The sequence below is a fragment of the Papio anubis genome, chromosome 1, assembly GCF_008728515.1.
Source record: "Papio anubis isolate 15944 chromosome 1, Panubis1.0, whole genome shotgun sequence".
Lineage (NCBI taxonomy): Eukaryota > Metazoa > Chordata > Mammalia > Primates > Cercopithecidae > Papio > Papio anubis.
Window position 1 is genome coordinate 156269389 of NC_044976.1, and position 21316 is coordinate 156290704.

Consider the following 21316-nt stretch of genomic DNA (forward strand, 5'->3'; position numbering starts at 1 on the left):
GACTGTTGTAGTAACCTCCAAGGAGTCCTGTAGCCTCCAGACTGTTCCTTACCAATTCATCCTCCACTCAATATCAAACTAGGTGTAATTATACCATGAGCTACTTATAAACCTCTACATGTGCCCAGAGGTGAAGGCAGAGCCCTTAGCATGGCACACCAGATCCTTCACAAATTGGAAGGATCCACCTATTCAACCTGGCTCGTTTCGCATCTCGCCTACCACGTCCTAGAATGTCTGTCCCCAGCCCCTTGTTTATAGGGAAAACTGTTGCTCGTCCTGGAAGTCTCAGCTTCAACGTACCTTTGGACCCTTACGGTTCAGATTCTGGGCTCCTGCAGCATTCCTTTAACACTTTATCTTATTTTTTGTAGCTATTTGTTTCCTTTTCTCTTTAAGGAAACTGTGAGCTCCTTGAAAGAGGGGCTATAGCTTTTGCATCTTTGTATTCTCCTCTACCTCTCCTTGATTTAGGCCAAGCATAACCCCTATCCCACAGGAGATGATCAATAAATAATTTTTGAAAGAAATTGATCAGCTAATGATTTCAACAATGATGCCAACCAGATCAGCTCAGTGAAACCCAAACTTCTCCCTTTTCCCTGCAGTCAGTAGTAAATTCGGCCTGAAATGTCTGGGGAAATGCCTCCGCTTTCCACTTCCTTTTGCCTGCATAGTGGAGGCTCAGAGGCAGGTGGCTTCAGGAGGAAAGTTATCTGAGAATGGTGAGTGATGCGGGCTTTAGACTGACAGCTGCTGATCTTTGCTTTAGTTGATTTCTCCTTTTGCAAATGGTATTGGCAATTGAAACTGCAAATCTACTATCTTCTCCCCTATGTAAATTGCATTTACATTTAAATTGTGCATTCTTCCAAAGAATGGGGTTAGTAAATAACTCGAAGATTAAATTTGAGGAGAGGAAATTGTGCCCCACGTCAAACCTGAGACTGAAGTGACATCTGGCTTTTACTATTTCCGTTATTTCAGTTTAATAACAGCATGTGGCATTAAGGGAAGAGAAATTGGATCTACATTTTAATGAAAGGAGGAAGCTCTCAGGGTTTAGATACCTTATCATGTTGAATACGTAGTCAATTGGCAATTAAAACTTGCTTCCCTCAAGAAATGGAATAAAATATCTTTGCAGCCATGGGGAGAGTGAAAAACAAAAAACAAGCTAATGCTCAGGACTGCACAGATAAAACTGAGGGAGATGGTGTGCTGCAAACAATTAAACCAAATATTTCAGGATAGCACAGAGTACAGGAATTCATAAATGGAATAATGCTGACAATAGAATCATAACTATGCTGGTGGATTTTCAAGAGAATAATTTCAAGCAGAATAGTTTGCACATGATATAGGGTTCAACCCATAGATGTTGATTGAAGTCATCTGATTTAATCCTTTTCAACTTAGCTTGTTTTAAACCCCAGAGATTTAACCAAGAAAATATTCTAGAAATGTCTGTTTCATCCCAATAGTCAAACTGTTTAAATGGAAGCAGTTCCACCTGCTGGCTGCTTTTTTGTTGAAAGCAATTCTGGGAAATGTAAACAAAATGCTTGTGCATCCTAATAACCCAAGCCTATCATTTATTTGCTTTGATGGAAACAAATGTGTCAATTTTCAAAGTCTTTGTTTGGTGAATGCAATGTTTGGATGTTGGTAAATGTTTGCATTACATGTTTGTTTGAAAACTGATGCTCTATTCAGAAACTGTGGAGCCATAGCCCTTGGAGCCACAGCCTGGGAGACTCAATAGCTTTCATAACCATCCACCCAAAGACGTTCAGCTCTTTCCCAGAATCTGGAAAGGACTGCAACTATAGACTCCCATGGGCAAGTGTAAATGAGATGAAGCCTCCTGAGGAAGATACTGGATGTGGGAACTTTCTGGGGCTAGGGCTCATGAGTAGAATAATGGAAAACATTTATATAATGCTTTCTATGTGCCAAGTACTTTATATGTATTATAACTCATTGAATAACATAGCCCTTTGAAACAGGTACCATTTTTATTATCCCCCGTTATGGACAAAGAAGAGGAGACACAGTGAAATTAGTAACTTACCTGATGTGAGGTCACCCAGTTGGGAAATGACAGAACTGGGATTTGACTCTAAGCAGCCTGGCTACCCTGTCCTCTTCACCCCCTTCAGATCATTCCCTCTATCCCTGCAATTTAATGAAGGCATTGCTTTTTCTCACAGTTACATTTTGTCTTGCACACGTCTTTAAAATCTAAGCAGTCTTTCTTGAAAGATGCAGGTTAATAGTCTCACAGATCTTTCCTTAAACAAAATAAGGCAACACCAAGTAGGTTTTTGCAATGTAGATGATAATATCTGTCTCAGCTGTCTTATAAAAGTGTCCAGAGGATGAAATGAGATGATATGAAAATGCTTTGAAAAGGGCAAATCCATCAAACTTCTGCAATGTATTATTATTTATCTGCCCTCCATCCTGATTTCTTGTTTTCTTAAATGAATAATCCTTAACAAATTAATATAGGTTTCTTCCACTTTCCTATTTTCCCTGGAGTATATGGTCAAATTGCCCAACTACTAATATGGGCCTTTTAATGGGTGGTCTAGACACTTGAGTTTGTTTGAGTTCTCCTTTCTCTTCCTGGTTTCTTGACACCATTTGGTTTGGTAGCAGCTCCTTACTTACTGTGCATAATGATAACTTCTCCGCATCTCTTGACATTTTATCATGGCAGTGTGCCTATGAAGTCGACCAGTCCCTCCTTCTGTTTGAACTTAGGTTCAATTAATCATCTGATTTGCACATCAATCTGTTGCTATGGGGGTTACTGATGTCACACTGTCAGTATTATGATTACCGTAATATCTAACAGGCAAAAAGGGACTGGTTGCTAGTGGAAACCTCAGGGTGAAACTCACCCAGCTTTAGTAACCAACTCGATTGCATAGACTTTAGATAACCATGTGAAGGGGTAAGTGAATTAATCATCCAGTTGGATTCCATTTGAATATTTTTCTTCCATATGTGTGTTCCCTCTAGGCAATTGTCTAGTGTCACTTGAAATTGATGAGGGCTCTATTGGAGGTTATTTTTGGGAAGCTGGTGAAACAACAGACAGCTGTTCTCAGGAACAAATGTCATAGGATCTGCCGAAGCTAGCTTCCAGTAAAAAGGAAAGAAAAAAAAATCTGAGGTGCTGAGGTGCATTGTCCTTTTTCTTCCTAGCATTAGTTTGTTTCCCACTGGCCTAAAAGTGTTAAGTCAGTTTCCCAAACACACAGAAAAGGAGGAAACTAACATTTACTAGGTACCTACTATGTGTGCTAGAATGTGACTCTCTTTAAAGCATTGCTTTAAAGTAGAGAACTGTCAAACTAGGTATTCCAGAACAACCCTATTATATATCAATTCATGACTTTTTCTAGCTTGTATATGGTGTTCTTCCTAATTGGACATTGACTGATCACCAACAAAAGCAAAGTCATTATTTAAAATTGGTCTAGATCCTCCTACGCTGAATAATTATCTTGCTGTTGTTTTCACTGCAGTATTAAGCCTTGAAACATGATAGAAATGTGGTACAATAAACTCCAAAATTAAAAAATCTCTGTTAAAAGGTTTGACAAATGGGTCTGTCTTTTTGAGGATTTTGTTACGTAGGTAGAAGGGTCAACTCTGGGAGATCAAGGAATCAACTGGATAAAACTGATTGAACTTGAGGTTGTGCAGATTTGGAAAGCTGTATCAAGATTTGCATAAATCTATATGAATCAATTTGTGTGCCAGAGAGTGAATAGCTGACTTTTTTTTCAAATGCCAATTCAGCAATTACTAAGTCTGCTGGCGGTTAATTAAAAACTACCATCTTGTTATGTTCAGAGTTAAATTACAAGTGTGAAAGCTGCTACTGTTTGCAATAACTGAATGCTCTGTACTCTCTGTCCTGTCATCAAAAGGAGGGCAGGGATAAATAACTTTTATTTAACTCAAAAAAAAAAAAAAAAAAAAAACCTCTCAGCTCTTTCATATTTAATTAAGTTCTTATCTTCTCAGAGCTTAAGTTTTACTCAGAGTTCCTGAGCAGTAATGGAAATATCTGTTTATTTTGTCCAGAAGATTTTTCTCATATTCGTTGAACAGAACAGTTATAAATAATTGAGCCCTAAAGACACTGGGGAAAATGACACCCATCCAAAGTTTTACAATGGAGGCAACTAATCCCAGCAGGGATTTATGGCAGAAGTAGAAAGTGCTGATTTTTGCTTTATTGCCTGTGCACCTAGGAGGTTCGGGAGATAGGGTTATAAACACTTACGTGGATTGGTAACATTTTAGTACTTATTTGTAAGGTTGTCTTAATGCATTTAGTGTTTTGCTATTTCAAGGATTCTACCATCAGAAAAGAGGCCAAACTTCTGTCACCATGGTGGATGTGAAGTGTCTGAGTGACTGTAAATTGCAGAACCAACTTGAGAAACTTGGATTTTCACCTGGCCCAATACTACGTACGTACAGTATGCAGCAAATATTAGAGACTTGTCATTTATGGTTTATAAACACCTTACAATAGAAGGAACATACGCAATAAAACCATTAAAATAGAAATAGGAACATAGAGAAAACAGAAAACCACAAGAGGGAAGAGGCAATAAATATACCCAAATCCTATTTACAGATTAGGATTGGGTGTTTGTCTTACTGCAACCTCTGCCTCCCAGATTCAAGGGATTCTCCTGCCTTAGCCTCCCAAGCAGCTGGGATTACAGGCATACACCACCACATCGAGCTAATGATTTTGTATTTTGCAGAGACAGGATTTCACCATGTTGGTCAGGCTTGTCTTGAACTTCTGACCTCAAGTAATCCACCTGCCTTGGCCTCCCAAAGTGCTGGAATTACAGGTGTGAGCCACCACACCCAGCCCATGGATTGGATGTTTTTCATCAGTGAAAAACCAGTTACTCTTTATTATGTGGTTCAATTTTTTTGTTTTGTTTTTAGTATGTAGACCTTGTTAACTATTTATTTATTATCTATATTCCCCATAGATAGGATGCACAGCCTTGTCTGTCTTCTCAGATGTGTCCAATGCCTGACTCTGTGGTTAATCCATACAGGTATCACCTAAGTGTTTGTGGAAACGAAGGAAGGAGTTGAACAACTGCAAGTCTACCTCGTTTAAAAAGCCATAATTGGGCAGGGCGCAGTGGCTCATACCTACAATCTCAGCACTGGGAGGCCGAGGCGGGTGGATCACTTGAGGTCAGGAGTTCAAGACCAGCCTGGCCAACATAGCAAAACCCGTCTCTACTAAAAATACAAAAATTAGCCAAGTGTAGTGGCGCACAACTGTGGTCCCAGCTGCTGGAGGGGCTGAGGCAGGAGAATCGCTTGAATCTGGGAGGCAGAGGCTTCAGTGAGCTGAGATCATGCTACTGCACTCCAGCTTGGGAGGCAGAGTGAGACCTTGTCTCAAAAAAAAAAAAAGCCATAATTAACCAATAATGTAAGGGATAAGAATAAAAATCTGAATTATGAAATACCTTGAACCCAGTAGGCTCGTATTAAAAAAAACCAGAACAATTTAATTTGTTCTCCAAATTCTTCCTCAGCTTCCACCAGAAAGTTGTATGAAAAAAAGTTAGTACAGTTGTTGGTCTCACCTCCCTGTGCACCACCTGTGATGAATGGACCCAGAGAGCTGGACGGAGCTCAGGACAGTGATGACAGCGAAGGTACTGTCATAAGCTGTACTGCTAGATAGCAACTTTGCACTTGTTAATACCTTGTCCGGCATGATTTATGCAGGTTTAAACGGTGTGCAGCCTGACCCGTAAAATAGCCATGTGGCCTCTTTGTACAGAGAGCCTGGAAAATAGGCCCCTGGGCTGTAAAAGGAATCTGTAACTTCACATCTGTATTCACGCCAGTGACTTGACTGGGTGGCAAGTTGGGGGAATGACTGCTCAACGTGCATGTCCTTTTACTAACTAGAGCCAAATGTGTGGTGATGCCTTAAAATCAGAAATTCCTACAGGTAAATTTTGGGCCTCCTTTGAGGTCTCAACCTCTGCTTTCCTTCAGTTGATAAATCTGACCATTATTTTGGGAGGATTAAATGATTTTATGCCTATTAAGAAGGATGAACCACAGTGATGGCTCCCACCTACATGTAATCCTAGCACTTTGGGAAGCCAAGGCGGGTAGAGCACCTGAGGTCAGGAGTTCGAGACCAGCCTGGCCAACATGGTGAAACCTCATCTCTACTAAAAATACAAAAATTAGCTGGTCATGGTGGCACACACCTTTAATCCCAGCTACCTGGGAGGCTGAGGCAGGAGAATCACTTGAACCAGGGAGGCGGAGGTTGCAGTGAGCCAAGAACATACCACTGTACTCCAGCCCAGTGGACATAGCAAGACTCCGTCAAAAAAAAAAAAAGATGAACCAGATTGTACCTCCCTGAAACCCCTCCTATGCTGACTGCCCTTCTGATTTATATGACAACTGACAGCAGCTGGTCTCTTTCAGGTCACAGAATGTGTAGGGAACAGGGGTCTCCAGGATCTCTGGGCTTTGCTGACAGTGGCCTCTGCTCCGGGTACACCATTCTCCTGCAGTGGTTTCTAGCTTCAGGGATCTCAGGGGAAGGGCTTGGAGATTCCCACAGTACATTCCAAGGCATTTCCATTCAACAAATATTTATCAGGAGTTCTCTATGAGCCACAGTAAAATAACAGGAACTACCATTTATTGAAGGCCACCAGTGCAACCTGGGCCAAATGCCCATCGTCCCATTTAACTCTCACAGCACTTGGCAGAAGCTCAGAGAGGCCAAGTGACTGGCCCAGCATCACTGAGCTCAGAAGCAGCCCCAGAAGATAAGCATGCATTAGCATGGGCCATGCAGAGCAGGACCAATCTGTCTTCATCACCATTCTGTGTCCAGCTCCTGGAACAGTTCCAGGCACATACCGGAACTCAGTGTATGTTTGTTGGATGAAAGAAAGTGAGAGAACTGAGATTTGTACCCAGTCTGGCTCTCCAAATGTTGCTCTTTCCACTCCATACCCTACATTTTTCTCATAATTTCTATTGTAAGGATGAACACATTACATTTTTTTTTTATCGTGTCTGATCTACAAAAAAAGGACAGTATCATATAGTTCAAATTAAAAACTGGATAAACCATGCAAGTGCCTGGGGCCCTCTGAAAAATCCCCTTATCCCGACATTGGAGGTGGCACAGATACTGAAAGCTTTCCCCAGGGGTTAACACTGCTGGCCTCACTTGAAAAGGATGGCAAGGTTTAGGGATAAACTTCACTGGCCCTTGAGCAGGCAGTTAGCATGGGGGTACCTCAGGGAAAGTGGCTACCCGAGGCCTCTCCTGGTTGTAGATTGTGTTCAGAGTCCTGTCCCAGATCCAAGCCTGCTTCTGTTTCCTGCCCTGGGGAGGGGCTCAAGAGACCAAACCAGCACTCTGGTGAAAAGCAGTGCCAGGTTTAAGATCTCAAAACTGCTCACGACTGCCCAGGACTTCAGGTTAAAGCTATAAAACTAAGCTGTTGTGGTCTCAGTCCCCGCTATCCTGGGTCCCAGCATGTAGCCCTCCACAGAATTGCGTTGATGCTAGGGCTAGGAGAGAATTGGTCCTTCCGTTTGTAAGGTTTGCCACTGCTTTAGATTGTGCCTCCCTGATCTAAGCCAGCTATGGGCCATCAGGTCGAGGTGGAAGTGCTGATTCAGTCCTACCTTTGTAATGCAATTCTGTGGTTGCCACACGTAGCAAACCCAGTTCGCCAAGTTAGGTTTGAACCAGATATTTGAATTTGTTCGTTGGAAAAGTCTCATAGCCACTGGTACCATTAGAGTGGAGGAGTTGTAATGAACTGGAGTGGGGCATCCTATGGACTCAGCCTTTTCCTTTCATGGAAACACCTAGTCCTGGAATGGGCTTGTAGTGGGGGTGGAGATGCAGGGAGCCCTAGACCTGAGGCTGAGCGTGAGGTCATCCAAACAATCAGTGGGTTTGATTTTTCTCATTTTCACTCATTGACTGTCTTGTCGGTGGGCAGACATAACTTTAATTATCTAACTGCTTTCAAACTTTCCAATTTTTTTTTTTTTTTTTTTTGAGACAGAGTCTGTCTTCCAGGCTGGAGTGCAGTGGCATGATCTTGGGTCACTGCAAGCTCCGCCTCCAGGGTTCACGCCATTCTCCTGCCTCAGCCTCCTGAGTACCTGGGACTACAGGCGCCCACCACGCCCGGCTAATTTTTTGTGTTTTTAGTATAGATGGGGTTTCACTATGTTAGCCAGGATGGTCTCGATCTCCTGACCTCGTGATCCGCCCGCCTTGGCCTCCCAAAGTGCTGGGATTACAGGCGTGAGCCACTGCGCCCAGCCCAAACTTTCCAAATATTTTTGACTTGGAGAGCTCATTTAAAATGGATGTGTAACTCCACCATTCCTTCAGGTTTATCAAAATGCTTCTTTGCAGGCTAATTAACAGCATCCTTTTCTGTCCCCAGCAGTTCCCCCGATTTTAAAGGCTTTTAGCACAGGTCTGGCCTTGCCTTCCCTGGGTGCCTTTTTGGATCCAGAAGGAGAAAATCCTCCCTTCCTATCTTGGCATTCCGGAATGCATGGGGCTTACAGCTGGTTCAAAGGGACAATGACTAGACTGCAAACAGCCACCCAGATGAGCAGCCAGCTTGTGTATTTCTCTCGGAGGCATGCAAATATGACAGGCCTTATTCCCAGAGGAAGGCCTAAGTCTGTTTCACGAAGGCTGCTGCAGCTCAGAAGAAATGTTCTTTTCCATCAAAAGAGCCACGTGAATTTCGTCCCCTTGCAAAAATGTCCTCTGATTGAGAGAATTCACTCTGATGATTGACGTTTATTCTGTTTGCTAGCTCAAATGTTCTCATGGCCTATTTTCCTTTTGTTTCCCATGATGCAGAGCTTAATATCATTTTGCAAGGAAATATCATACTCTCAACAGAAAAAAGCAAGAAACTCGAAAAAGTATGTACCATTCTAATGCCTGAATACTTAATACCCATATATGAAAAACAGGAAGTAGCTCTGTTCATCTGTATTAAGAAAGGGGATAGCAAGTTACTACATTCTGTTATAGTGGTAAAATCCTAGTTTAAAGAGGATCATTTTAATGCAGGTTTCTGTATGATGAAATGATTTCCATGATCTAGCAGAGGACCCAGAATGACAGGGTCCCTCCTGCCCCTTCTTGAAAAAGCCACCATTCTGCTTCCCCCAGCTGTCACCCCCCCACTCCCCATTTTCACTATCTGTTGTCTACGTTCACATATAGCACTGAGCTCGGTTCTGGGCCCACAGCAAACATAGATTAAATGTGAGTTTCCATCCCGTTTGCTTTTCTAGCCCCTGAGATCTGGCTTCTACCCCCAGCACCATATTGAAGCACACAGCCAAGTGTGTGAGGGTTACAGGTTTTGGGGTGACACCTAACTGGCTTAGGATTTCTGCCCTCCGCTTCCTGGAAGCGTGACTTTGGGGAAGTCAGTGAACAGATCTAAGCCTCCTAGCACAGTTTAACAGCAGTGCCTACCTCACAGGGTGGATGTGAAGTGAAAGGCAGGTAAAGCTCTGAGCATCAAACACAGCCCATCATTAGTGCTCAGTAATGAACTCCAAGGTGCCAACTCTAGTGACTTTTTCTGTATTTTGACCTCTGACCCTTTTTATTTGGAGATGGCTGCCTTCTTAGATTTCAGAATTCTGCCACTCCTTGGTTCTTGGTTCTGTATCCCTGTTTCTGTTCTGACTTTTTGTCTTCCTCTTGGCCCCTGATGTGCCTGTGCCTGACACCTCCTCCTTCAGCCTCTGCTCTGTGTCATTCACTCACCCACTCACCCCCTCTTTGTGGCCCCCACACACGCTTCTCTCCTGAGGCACAGGTCTGCATATCCAACTGCCTACTGGGAAGCGCCTCCCTTTTCCTTCTCTTTCCCTTCCTTCCTCACTTCTTCCTGTGTTCATTTGACAAATGGTTACCTAACATCATGAACATTTTGTGGGTTACACAGACATGTTCACACTTCTCCCCATGGTTATCCCCCTGTACCTCAGGCTCAGGATGTCCAGGACTGACCAAGCACATTTCAGGCCACCCTGAACCTGCATCTATGGCCTGGGTTTATCCTGATGGTTCCAGCATCTCCCCACTGTCCAGGCTCAAAGCCTTGGAGTCATTGGACCGCCCCCTCCCTGCAGCTCTTCACATACAAAGAGCTGCCAAGTCTTAGGGATTTGAATGATTTTAAAAAATTCATCCCTTCTCTGTCTTCTTCCTACTGCTATCCTAGCTTGCAACCACATTATTTATTTATTTACTTTAGAGACAGGATCTCATTCTGTCACCCAGGCTGGAGTGCAGTGGCACCATGATAGCTCACTGTAATCTCGAACTCCTGGGCTCAAGCAATACTCCTCCCTCAGCCTCCCAAGTAGCTAGAACTACAGGTACACTCCACCACACCTGGGTAACTAAAAAACAATTCTGGACGGGCATGGTGGCTTACCCCTGTAATCCCAGCACTTTAGGAGGCCAAGGTGGGAGGATTGCCTGAGCTCAAGAGTTCAAGACTCAGCCTGGGCAACCTAGGGAGACCATGTCTCTACAAAATTTAAAAAAAAAACAAAAAACTGGCTGGATGTGGTGGTGCATGCCTGTGGTGCCAGCTACTTGGGGGGCTGAAGTGGGAGGACTGCTTGAGCCTGGGAGGTTGAGGCTGCAGTGAGCCATGCATGATCACACCACTGCACTCCAGCCTGGGCAACAGCATGAGACCCCATCTCAAAAAAACTTCTTCTCTTTTTTTTGTGTGTGTGTAGAAACTCACACTGTGTAGTAGAAACTTCTTCTCTTTTTTTTGTGTGTGTGTAGAAACTCACACTGTCGCCCAGGCTGGTCTCGAACTCCTGGCCTCTAGTGATCCTCTTGCCTTGGCCTCTCAAAGCACTGGAATTACAGGCATGAACCACCTCGCCCAGCCTCCGTATTATTACTTTATTTGAACAATTGCAAAATCCTCCTGTGTTTGCCTCTAACTTTTCCCAATTCCAGTTCAGATCTACAAGCAGAGATTTAATCATGCCACTGGCTTGCCCAGAGACTTTCAAAACAAGATGCAAACTTGCTATACACCATGAATCAACTCTAGTATCTCCTGTAACCTAATCTCGCTCATCATCCAACCCAACAAATGCTCACCTTGTTTCTGCACCTCTCACACTGTCTTCCCATGAACCGTTACTTCAACTGTTCTTTATGCCTGAAATTCTTTTCACTCTTCTCACCCCCTACCGCATTTTTCTTCCTGTTAAAACCCTGTGATCTTTTAAGGACTATCTCAATGGCCACTTCTGTGAGTCCTTTTAAAATGGCATTAAGGTGGGTGGATCACTTGAGGCCAGGAGTTTGAGACCTGTCTGGCCAACATGGCGAAACTCTGTCTCTACTAAAAATACAAAAAAAGTATCTGGGCATGGTGGCATGTGCCTGTAGTCCCAGCTACTCAGGAGACTAAGGCACAAGAATCACTTGAACTCGGGAAGCAGAGGTTGCAGCGAGCCAAGATTGTGCCACTGCACTTCAGCCTGGGTGACAGAGTGAGAGGAGACTCTCAAAATAATAACCAGAGTAGCTGGGACTACCAGCTTATCCCGGGCAACGTAGTAACACCTCATATCTACAAAAAAAAAAAAAAAAAAAAAAAAAAAAAAAAATTAGCTGGGCATGGTGACACACACATGTGATCCCAGCTATTCAGGAAGCTGAGATAGGAGGCTGGCTTGAGCCCCAGAGTCTGAGACCAGCCTGGGAAAGATGGTGAGACCTCGTCTCTACAAACATTGTAAAAATTAACTGGACATGGTGATGCACACCTGTGGTCCCAGCTACTCGGGAGGCTGAGGTAGGAGAATCTCTTGAGGCTTGGGATGTCAAGGCTGCAGTAAGCCGTGATGACGCCACTGCACTCTAGCCTGAGTGACAGAGCGAGACCCTGTCTCAAAAAAGTAATACAAATAAAAATAAAAAAATAAAATGGTATTTTATCCTCATTTAGTAGCTATCACAGGGTCTTGCATATAGTAGGAACTCAAAGCTCACCTCACCAAATCTACCAAACAGCTCCAACGACAAAAAGGTTAGTTTGCAAATATGGTCTAGTATTTAAACTAGTTGCTAAGCTTAAATAAATGAAAAGAAACCTTCAAGTAAACATTGCCACATATGCTATAGCTTCAGCTTCCCATTTAAACATAATTCAAATGTGATGAAGTAATTCTGATATCATACCAAATTTTCTGAAAGTATTTTTTAACTTCCAAATACCTCATTAAAGGAATCCTTTCCATTCGGTAAACCTCGGTTCTGCAGAAAACCCTTTAATATAGTTCCTGCAAAGTTGCTACAGCAGTAAAAGCAACCTGAGTATTGAAAATGCATCAGGTAGGACCAGTGGCCTTCAGTCTCCGCTTTACATAAACCTGAAGTAAAACCACATCGATATTTTGAATTGGCAATAGAATTAAATAGGAAGTTTGTGATGGCCTAAAATGTTTTGATTTGAAGGATTTATATAAGCCATTTTCATTCTCAGAAGGGCCTCAAGACATCTGTTCATCCTTAAATCTGAAAGTAAATGTAAATAAGCATTCGCATTTCCATGTAAAAGGTGGTAGAAGGTGTGTTTATTGAGGCACTTGTCTAACACTGTAGACTTTAATTACTTAAGAGCATTTGTTTGTACCTAACAGCCTTCTGAGTGCCTAGCTAGGTAGTATTTGCATTTCTTTGAAATACCACATTTTCCTCTCATTTTTAGTTGGTTTCTAGTGGAATACAAGCCACTTAGAGATTTGGAATATGCAATTTCTGGACTCTGTTTAACACTGTATGTGTCTGCTTTATCATGTCACATATGCAGCCCATTGGATTTGGTCGTTAAAGCCACTCATTAAGCCAGGTCAAAATTTTTTTTAATTGGGGATTTTTTCATCAGAAAGACACTAGACGCAGCTTATGCTACCAATAACGGAGTGGGACATTAAGTCAGTATGTGTAACTCAGTCTCTAAGTGCCCTTCTACCAAAGAGAGGAAAATGGGATTTGGAGTTGGTTGGTAGGGAGGCAGAGTAATCTACAATGTCAGGCTACATAAGGTAGGCTTTGAGTAAGGTGGCCGTATAATTGATCATCTCTACCAGTATGCTTTTGAAAAGGGACACTAACCTGAAGGGATGCTGGAACATCAGGAGTAAACTGGGACTATCTGGGGCAAATGGAGGCAAATGGGGACATACGGTCCTGGGTTAGGGAGCAGTTCCAAGGGTGGAAGTGTTTATATCTGTGCCCCATCTTCAGAGGGCTGCTGCATCCAACAACCAGAGGGCAGCTGGCCCTGGGAGGTGGGTACTCCTGAGCCCTCCTGGGCCAGCTGGGTGTTTCTTTACCCTCTCCCATGCTCATCCCTGCCAGAATCTCAGTTTACTCTGTTCTGCCAGCCTGCATGCTCTCTTCTCATCTTCCCACCCATCCTGCACATTCTGCAGGTCTGGGCCCAAGAATCAATCTTTCTTTTCCTTCCTTCCTTCCTTCCTTCCTTCCTTCCTTCCTTCCTTCCTTCCTTCCTTCTTTCCTTCCTTCCTTCCTTCCTTCCTTCCTTCCTTCTTTCCTTCCTTCCTTCCCTCCCTCCGTTTTCTTTCTTTCTTTCTTTCTTTCTTTCTCTTTCTTTCTTTCTTTCTTTTTCTTTCTTTCTTTCTTCTTTCTTTTTCCTTCCTTCCTTCCTTTCTTTCCCTCCCTCCCTTCTTTGTCTTTCTTTTCTTTTCTTTCTTTCTCTTTCTTCTTTCTTTTTCCTTCTTTCCTTTCTTTCCCTCCCTGCCTCCCTCCTTCCTTTCTTTTTTCTCTTTCTTCATTTTCCTTCTTTCCTTTCTTTCCCTCCCTGCCTTCCTGCCTTCCTTCTTTCCTTCCTTCTTTCCTTTCCTTCCTCTCTCCCTCCCTCCTTCTTTTCTTCTTTCTTTCTCTCTCTTTCTTCCTTTCTTTTCCTTCCTTTCTCTTTTCTTTTCCTTCCTGCCTTCCTTCTTTCCTTCCTTCTTTCCTTCCTTCCCTCCTTCCTTCCTTCTTTCCTTCCTTTCTTTTCTTTCTTTTCTTTCTTTCTTTCTTTCCTTTCTCACAGAGTCTCATTCAGTTGCCCAGGCTGGAGTACAGCGGCATCATAACTCAGTGCAGCCTTGACTTCCTGAGCTCAAGTTAACCTCTGGCCTCAGCCTCCCAAGTAGCTGGGACTATAGGCACGGGGCACCATGCCCCACTACTTTTTCATTCAGCCTCCACCCCACCCTCTGCCCAGGAGCTTTTGCTGCAGGCTGTAAAATGTTGAAGATGAAAACCCACGCTTTGACTCCTCTGCATTGAATTCTATGCCAGGCATCTGGGGGCAGGGTGGGGCAGGGGAGTTACTCAGTCCCTGTTGGCTGAACTGAAAGGAGCTTTCCTCTACTGATGTTGATGATCTCTCTCTTTCTGACTTCCTATTATGTACCATATACTTTGTCGCTTAGATGTACCTTGATGTAGTCTCTTGAGAGATGATGCTTAGATCATTGTGAATGGATGACCATTCAGGGAATGGTTGCAACAGTTTCCACCCCTGGGTCTCAGCCTATGAGTCAACAACTATTGAGTACAGGATATTGTGCTAGATTTTCTTGAGGAAGAAAATAAGTAGGGAAAAGGCATAGATCCGATCATGAAGAAACTTGAAAATGAGCTCTGGACACAAAGAATATGTGTATCAAAAATAACAAAGAATATGTGTAACACAAATATGGACTCTGCTGGGTACAGTGGCTCATGCTTGTAATCTCAGCGCTTTGGGAGGCTGAGGCAGGAGGATCACTTGAGCCCAGGAGTGCAAGACCAGTTTGGGCAACATGACAAGAACCCATCTCTACAAGAAAAATAAAAATAAATGAAATGGGGGCCGGGCGCAGTGGCTCACGCCTGTAATCCCAGCACTTTGGGAGGCCGAGGCAGGCAGATCACCTGAAGTCAGGAGTTCGAGACCAACCATGGCCAACATGGAGAAACCCCATCTCTACTAAAAACACAAAAAATTAGCTGGGCGTGGTGGTGCATGCCTGTAATCCTAGCTACTCCGGAGGCTGAGGCAGGAGAATCACTTGAAGCTGGGCGGCAGAGGTTGCAGTCAGCCGAGATCGTGCCATTGCACTCCAGCCTGGGCAACAAAAGTGAAACTCTGTCTCAAAAATAAATAAATAAATAAATTTAATTAATTAATTAACTGGTCATAGTGGCATGCAAGCCAAGCTACTCAGGAGGCTGAGGCAGGAGGATTACTTGAGCTTAGGAGGTTGAGGCTCCAGTGATCCAAGTTCATGCCACTGTACTCCAGTCTGGACAGCAGAGTGAGGCCTTCTCTTAAAAAAAAAAAAAAAATTAAAAAGACTATAGAGCCAGACTGCCTGGGTTCAAATTTCAGCTCTACTACTAACTTGGACAAGACACTCAACCTCTCTATGTCTTAGTTTCCTCATCTATAAATAAGCTTAAGAACAGTCTCAACCTCACAGTGTTGTGAAGATTGAAATATGCAAAACAGAGTAGTATATGTATATGTGATATGAAATATGCAAAGCGGAATAGTATATGTATATGTAATAAGAGGCAAGTACAAATAAGAGCTATTATTATCATTAACATTATTGTTACATAAAAAGCATGTTATTTAATTACGTGTAGTACAAAAAAATATACTTAGTGAAAAATAACACTGGAAAACGAATCTTCAGTATTGAACTTCTAAGTGCCACAGAATGTGATTTATCGAGTGCCTACAGATATATTTATAGAAGTAAATATACAGATATAATTAAAGATTACTTTCTTAAGCCCTGCGTGTTGAATGAAGCAGACTGAACTTTAAAAAAACAATCATATGCTGGCCAGGCTTGGTGGCTTACGCCTGTAATCCCAGCACTTTGAGAGGCTGAGATGGGTGAACTGCTTGAGCCCAGAAGTTGGAGACCATCCCGGGCAACATGGTGAAACTCTGTCTCTACTAAAAATACAAAAAATTGGCCCGGCATGGTGGCACACACCTGTGGTCCCAGCTACTTGGGAGGCTGAGGTTGGAGAATCACCTGAGCCCAGGATTTCAGATCACACCACTTGCACTCCTGCCTGGGTGACAGAGGCCTTGGTTTTTGTTGTTGTTGTCTGTTTAAGTCATTGTGCCCTCCCAGTATTTGAGACTCCTCTTTCTTAATCTTATACTTAAATTTAGCTGAGCTTGATGGCTCGCTCCTTTAATCTCAGCACTTTGGGAGGCCAAGGAGGGAGGATCACTTGAGCCCAGGAGTTTGAGACTAGCCTGGGCAACATGGCAAAACCCCATCTCTACAATAATTACAAAAAAATTAGCTGGGCATAGTGGTGTGCACCTGTGGTCCTAGCTACTCGGGAGGCCGAGATGAAAGGATGGCTTGAGCCCAGCTCGAGGCTGCAGTGAGCAGTGATGGCACCAATGCACTCCAGCTTAGGTGACAGAGTGAGATCCTGTCTCCAAAAAAAAAAAAAAAAAAGAAAGAAAGAAAAAGAAAAAGTTATTAAATCTTTCTCCACACCTCTCGAAATATTTTCAAACTTACAGAAAGTTGCAGGAATAGTACAAAGAGCACCCACATTCCTTCCGCTCAGGTTCCTCAGTTGGTACCTTGTATCACGTTTGAGGTGTGTGTGTGTGTGTGTGTACCCTACCATTTTCTCTTTCTGAATGATTTGAGAGCAAATTGCAGATATGAAGCCCCTGGGCTCCCCAGTAAGTATTCTGCCCACCAAAGGACACTCTACTACATAACCACTATATGACCCTCCAGATAAGGAAATCCACACTGATTCAATGCTTCCAGCCAGTACTGAGACCCCATGCAAGTTTCACCAACTGTCCCAATGATATCTTTTTGCTTTTTCATCCACAACCACTCCAGGAACACATGCTCCCTTTAGTTGTCGTCTATTCCTTCTCCTTCGATCTGGAGCCATGGTGCCCCAATCTTTCCCTGTCATTCCTGCCCTTGACAGTTTTCAAGAGTACAGGCCTTTCATTTTGTAGGGTTACTAGGAAATCTCTCTACCCACAGAACACTTCTGATGCAAATGTGTGGGTTTTTTTTCTCATGACAACCAGTTCTCCAACTCTCCAGACACTAGTCAGATGTCCAACAATTCAGTAGAATTCTGACACTATAGACCTGGAGTTAGCGTCAGATCCCACAGGTTAAAGGGCTCAGTCTCACAAGACGGCCCCCACTTAAAATGCCAATCTCAAGTCCTGGGTCTCCCATACTTCTAATTGACTCGCTAAAAATCAAAGGTTCCCACAACACCTTGGATTTGCTAATTTGCTAGAACAGCTTACAGAACTCAGGAGTGCTCTTTCCTTACTAGTGTATTTTAAAGGATATAGCTCAGAAACAGCAAATGGGAGAGATGCAGGGGGCAAGGTCTAGGTCAAGAGACGCAGAGCTTCCATGCTTTCTCTGGGCGCGCTGCCCTCTAAGTACCTTAATGCGTTCACCAACTCAGAAACTCTCTAAACTCTGTCTTTTAGGAGTTTTATGGAGGTCCTGTTACTTAGGTATGATTGACTAAATCATTGGCTATCGGTGATTAATTCAACCTTCAGCTCCCCTCCTCTACCTGGAGGTCAAGGGGTGGGGCTCCAAGTTCAAATCTTTTTTTTTTTTTTTTTTTTTTTTGAGAAGGAGTCTTGCTCTGTCGTCCAGGCAGAAGTACAATGGTGTGATCTCAGCTCACTACAACCTCCCCATCCCAGGTTCAACCAGTTCTCCTGCCTCAGCCTCCCAAGTAGCTGGGATTACAGGCACATGCCACCACACCCAGCTAATTTTTGTGTTTTTAGTAGAAACAGGGTTTCATCATGTTGGCCAGGCTGGTCTTGAACTGCTGACCTCGTGATCCACCTGCCTCAGCCTCCCAAAGTGCTGGGATTACAGGTCTAAGCCACCGTGCCCAGCCCCAAGTTCAAATCTTCTAATCACATGGTTGGCCTTTCTGATGACCAGACCCCATTCTGAAGCTATCTAAGGGTCTTTGGGCACCAGTCAACTCATCAGCATATAAAATAGATAACTCCTGTAGCTCCAGAGATTCCAAGGGTCCTTAGAAGTTCTTGTGTCAGGAACCTGGGACTGAGACAAAAATAGTATAATAAAAGGTGCTTCTATCACACCTATCACTGAGGAAATTACAAGGATTTCAGGAGCTCTGTGCCAGGAGAGGGGACAGAAGACCAGGTGTATGTTTCTTATTGTATCACAACATCACAAGGGTGAACCTCAAATTGGATTTGTCTGATTTTTCCTTTTGACTAGTATTAGAAGCCATGCGTTCTTGGCCGGAATTCTTTAGAAATGGCGCTGTGCTTTTCTCATTACATCGCCACGGGACAAACAATGTCACTGTGTCCCACTGATAATAATGTTAACCTTAATTACCTGGAAAAGTTGATGTTTGTCAGGTTTCTTGGCCACGCACAGTGGCTCATGCCTGTAATCCCAACACTTTGGGAGGCCAAGGCAGGTGGATTGCTTGAGCTCAGGAATTCAATAGTGGACAACATAGTGAAACCTCTTCGCCACAAAAAAAACACAAAAAATTAGCTGGGCATGGTGGCACATGCCTGTAGTCCCAGCTACCTGGGAGACTGAGGTGGGAGGATGGCTTGAGCCTGGGAGATTAAGCCTGCAGTGAACCGAGATTGTGCCCCTGCACTCCAGTGTGGGTTGACAAAGCGACCCTGTGTCAAAATGAAACAAAATAAAAACGCTCAAACATTATTTTTGCCTTTGTAATTGAACAGCATTCTGTGGGGAGATATTTTGAAATGGCACCAACATACTGTTCCTCATGGACCCTCACTCGTTAGCCTTAGCATCTGTAGAACCCTCTGCCTGAATCAGCTTCCACTGTGGTGATGGCCTATTGAGATTTTCTATTTCTATCAGTCCTTCTACATTTGTTAGTTGGCATTCTACTGTAAGAAGCGTTTTCCTTTCTCCCTATTCATTCAATAACTCACTCACTCACTCACTCATTCATTCATGTAAGTATGAATTCATTGATTTCTTTTTGTCCAATGCATTGTATCCATTGACATCACTATTTTCATACTCAAAATTTCCCAGCTTTGGCTAGTAGGAGCCCCTTCAAGATAGATACTGGGTCCTTTTGACATGTCCTCATGATTATTTGAGCACTTCCTTGGTTTCTGGCATAAAAAGATGCTTCAGACTCATCTTGTACTTTTCCTGCCCCAGGAGCCTTGATTCCTTTCACAAGATGGTGTTTGGAAGCCGAGATCTAGGCCTTCAGTGAGCACCTTCCTACTGGGTATCATTGCTTCTAGGCCCTTTTCAGTGGACAGAGCTAGAAAATAAATGTATGTCTCTGTGTACATACACATACATACATCTCTATTTTTATGTAAGTATACATAAAATCAAAAACTATGAGTTTCTATTTATCTCCAATTGCAATCTAACAATCCAATGTTCTTTCTAATCATTTACTTTTATAAAATCACTTCTCTGACAGTGATTCCATTATCCTCTGATTATAGATTCCATTAGCCTCACCGTATTTACATTTTCACTCAGTTTTCTAATTTTTTTTTTTTAGATGGAGTCTCGCTCTGTTGCCCAGGCTGGAGTGCAGTGGTGCAATCTCAGCTCACTGCAATCTCCGCCTCCTGGATTCAAGCAATTCTCCTGCCTCCGTCTCCTGAGTAGCTGGAACTACAGGCGCACACCACCACACTTAGCTAATTTTTGTATTTTTAGTAGAGATGGGGTTTCACCATGTTGGCCAGACTGGTCTTGAACTCCTGACCTCAGGTGATCCACCTGCCTCGGCCTCCCAAAGTGTTGGGATTACAGGTGTGAGTCACCACACTCAGCCTCAATTTTCTAATTTTCTCAGTATAACTAATCACCCAGTCACAATAACCACTTCCTTCTCTTTATCACCCGTAACTGCCTCCTTGACCATGGAACATACCAACACCTCCTTGCAGCCCCCACTACAAGAGGGCCCTCTTCCTTCCCCTCACTGTCCCTCTTCCTTGCGCCAGGGCACACTAACGTGTCCATGCTGGTCCCCCTACCCCTCCCAGTGCTCTAATTCTTCTACTACCAGGCAGGCAGAAACCCTCCACAACCTCGCTACTCCATTTCTTGGCCTCCAGGCATGCCAACACCTCTGCATCCATGTCCCTTCTGCCTCCTTTCTCCATGTGCAGAGCATACTGACACCCCAGGGGATGATAAAGAAGGGAAGGAAAACTGCATGTCTCATTTTTACTTCCAAATTTTAAGTTTATTTCAATGTGTTTCTGCCAAAACTTTAATGGGATTTTAACTCTCTGTGCCTCAATTTCTATTGTTGCTTATGAGATACCTTGTAAGCCTACATTAGGGCCCACCCCAAAGGCTGCCACAAGCAGGCTTAGTGTATCATGGGAATATGTATTAAAGAACTACAATTAAGTAGTGTGTGATTCAAGTAGTATATACAGGTTTTAGAAGACCTGATGTTAAACATCTCTCTAATAGTTTCTTAATTAATTGAAAAACATCCTTATTCCCAATAGTAGTTGTATATTCAAATTGGGTCAAAGTGAAAAGAAAATTACATAGTTTCTTAACTACTTAATAAGCCCTTTCTTCTTACCTCTGATGTGTGCTAAGGGGGCTGATAAATGCCATCTTTACAAGAAATTTAATTTAACATTCTTTCTGTAAAAATATTGACCTCCTGGTAGATATGATCAATATATCTTGATCTTATTGATTAAATGTTGATTTCTTTTCTGTGTAATAGAACCCAGTTTTTGAAATTCAAGAGCGGCAAGAGGAAATAGTGGAAATAAACCCTGAATATAATGATTTCAAGATGATAATAAAGGTAAACTTATTTATTTCATAAACCTGAATTATGAGCAGTGTTGTTCTCCTGTAGAAAAAAATATGGATTTTTTTAGAAAACTCAACTTTCTTTTCTTTTTCATCTAAGAATATACCCATATTTAGCTAAATTATACTTTGCTTTGTGAGTATGGATCTATGTCTTCATTTTAGGAAGAGGAGTTTCCTGTTGTACCTCCCATATGAGCACCCCTGAGTTATTTTTAATCTCTTGAGACTTGTCAAGGCTTCATAAGCACTAGGTGTT

General features: G+C 43.0%; 1 protein-coding gene across 8 annotated transcripts in view; it reads left to right on the forward strand.

The window, feature by feature from the left end:
- The first annotated feature begins 865 nt into the window (after positions 1-865).
- Positions 866-21316, forward strand: part of LEMD1 (LEM domain containing 1) — a 37107-nt gene continuing 16656 nt past the window's right edge. The window contains exons 1-5 of one of the 8 annotated variants that reach the window (XM_017950205.3): positions 866-2962; positions 4377-4496; positions 5604-5726; positions 8957-9021; positions 20966-21049. In XM_017950205.3, the coding sequence (XP_017805694.2) occupies positions 4415-4496; positions 5604-5726; positions 8957-9021; positions 20966-21049 (354 nt within the window). In that variant the 5' untranslated portion in view covers positions 866-2962; positions 4377-4414. The remainder of the gene's footprint in view (positions 2963-4376; positions 4497-5603; positions 5727-8956; positions 9022-20965; positions 21050-21316) is intronic. The other 7 variants (XM_017950206.3, XM_017950202.3, XM_009188905.3 and 4 more) reach the window with 7 other exon arrangements.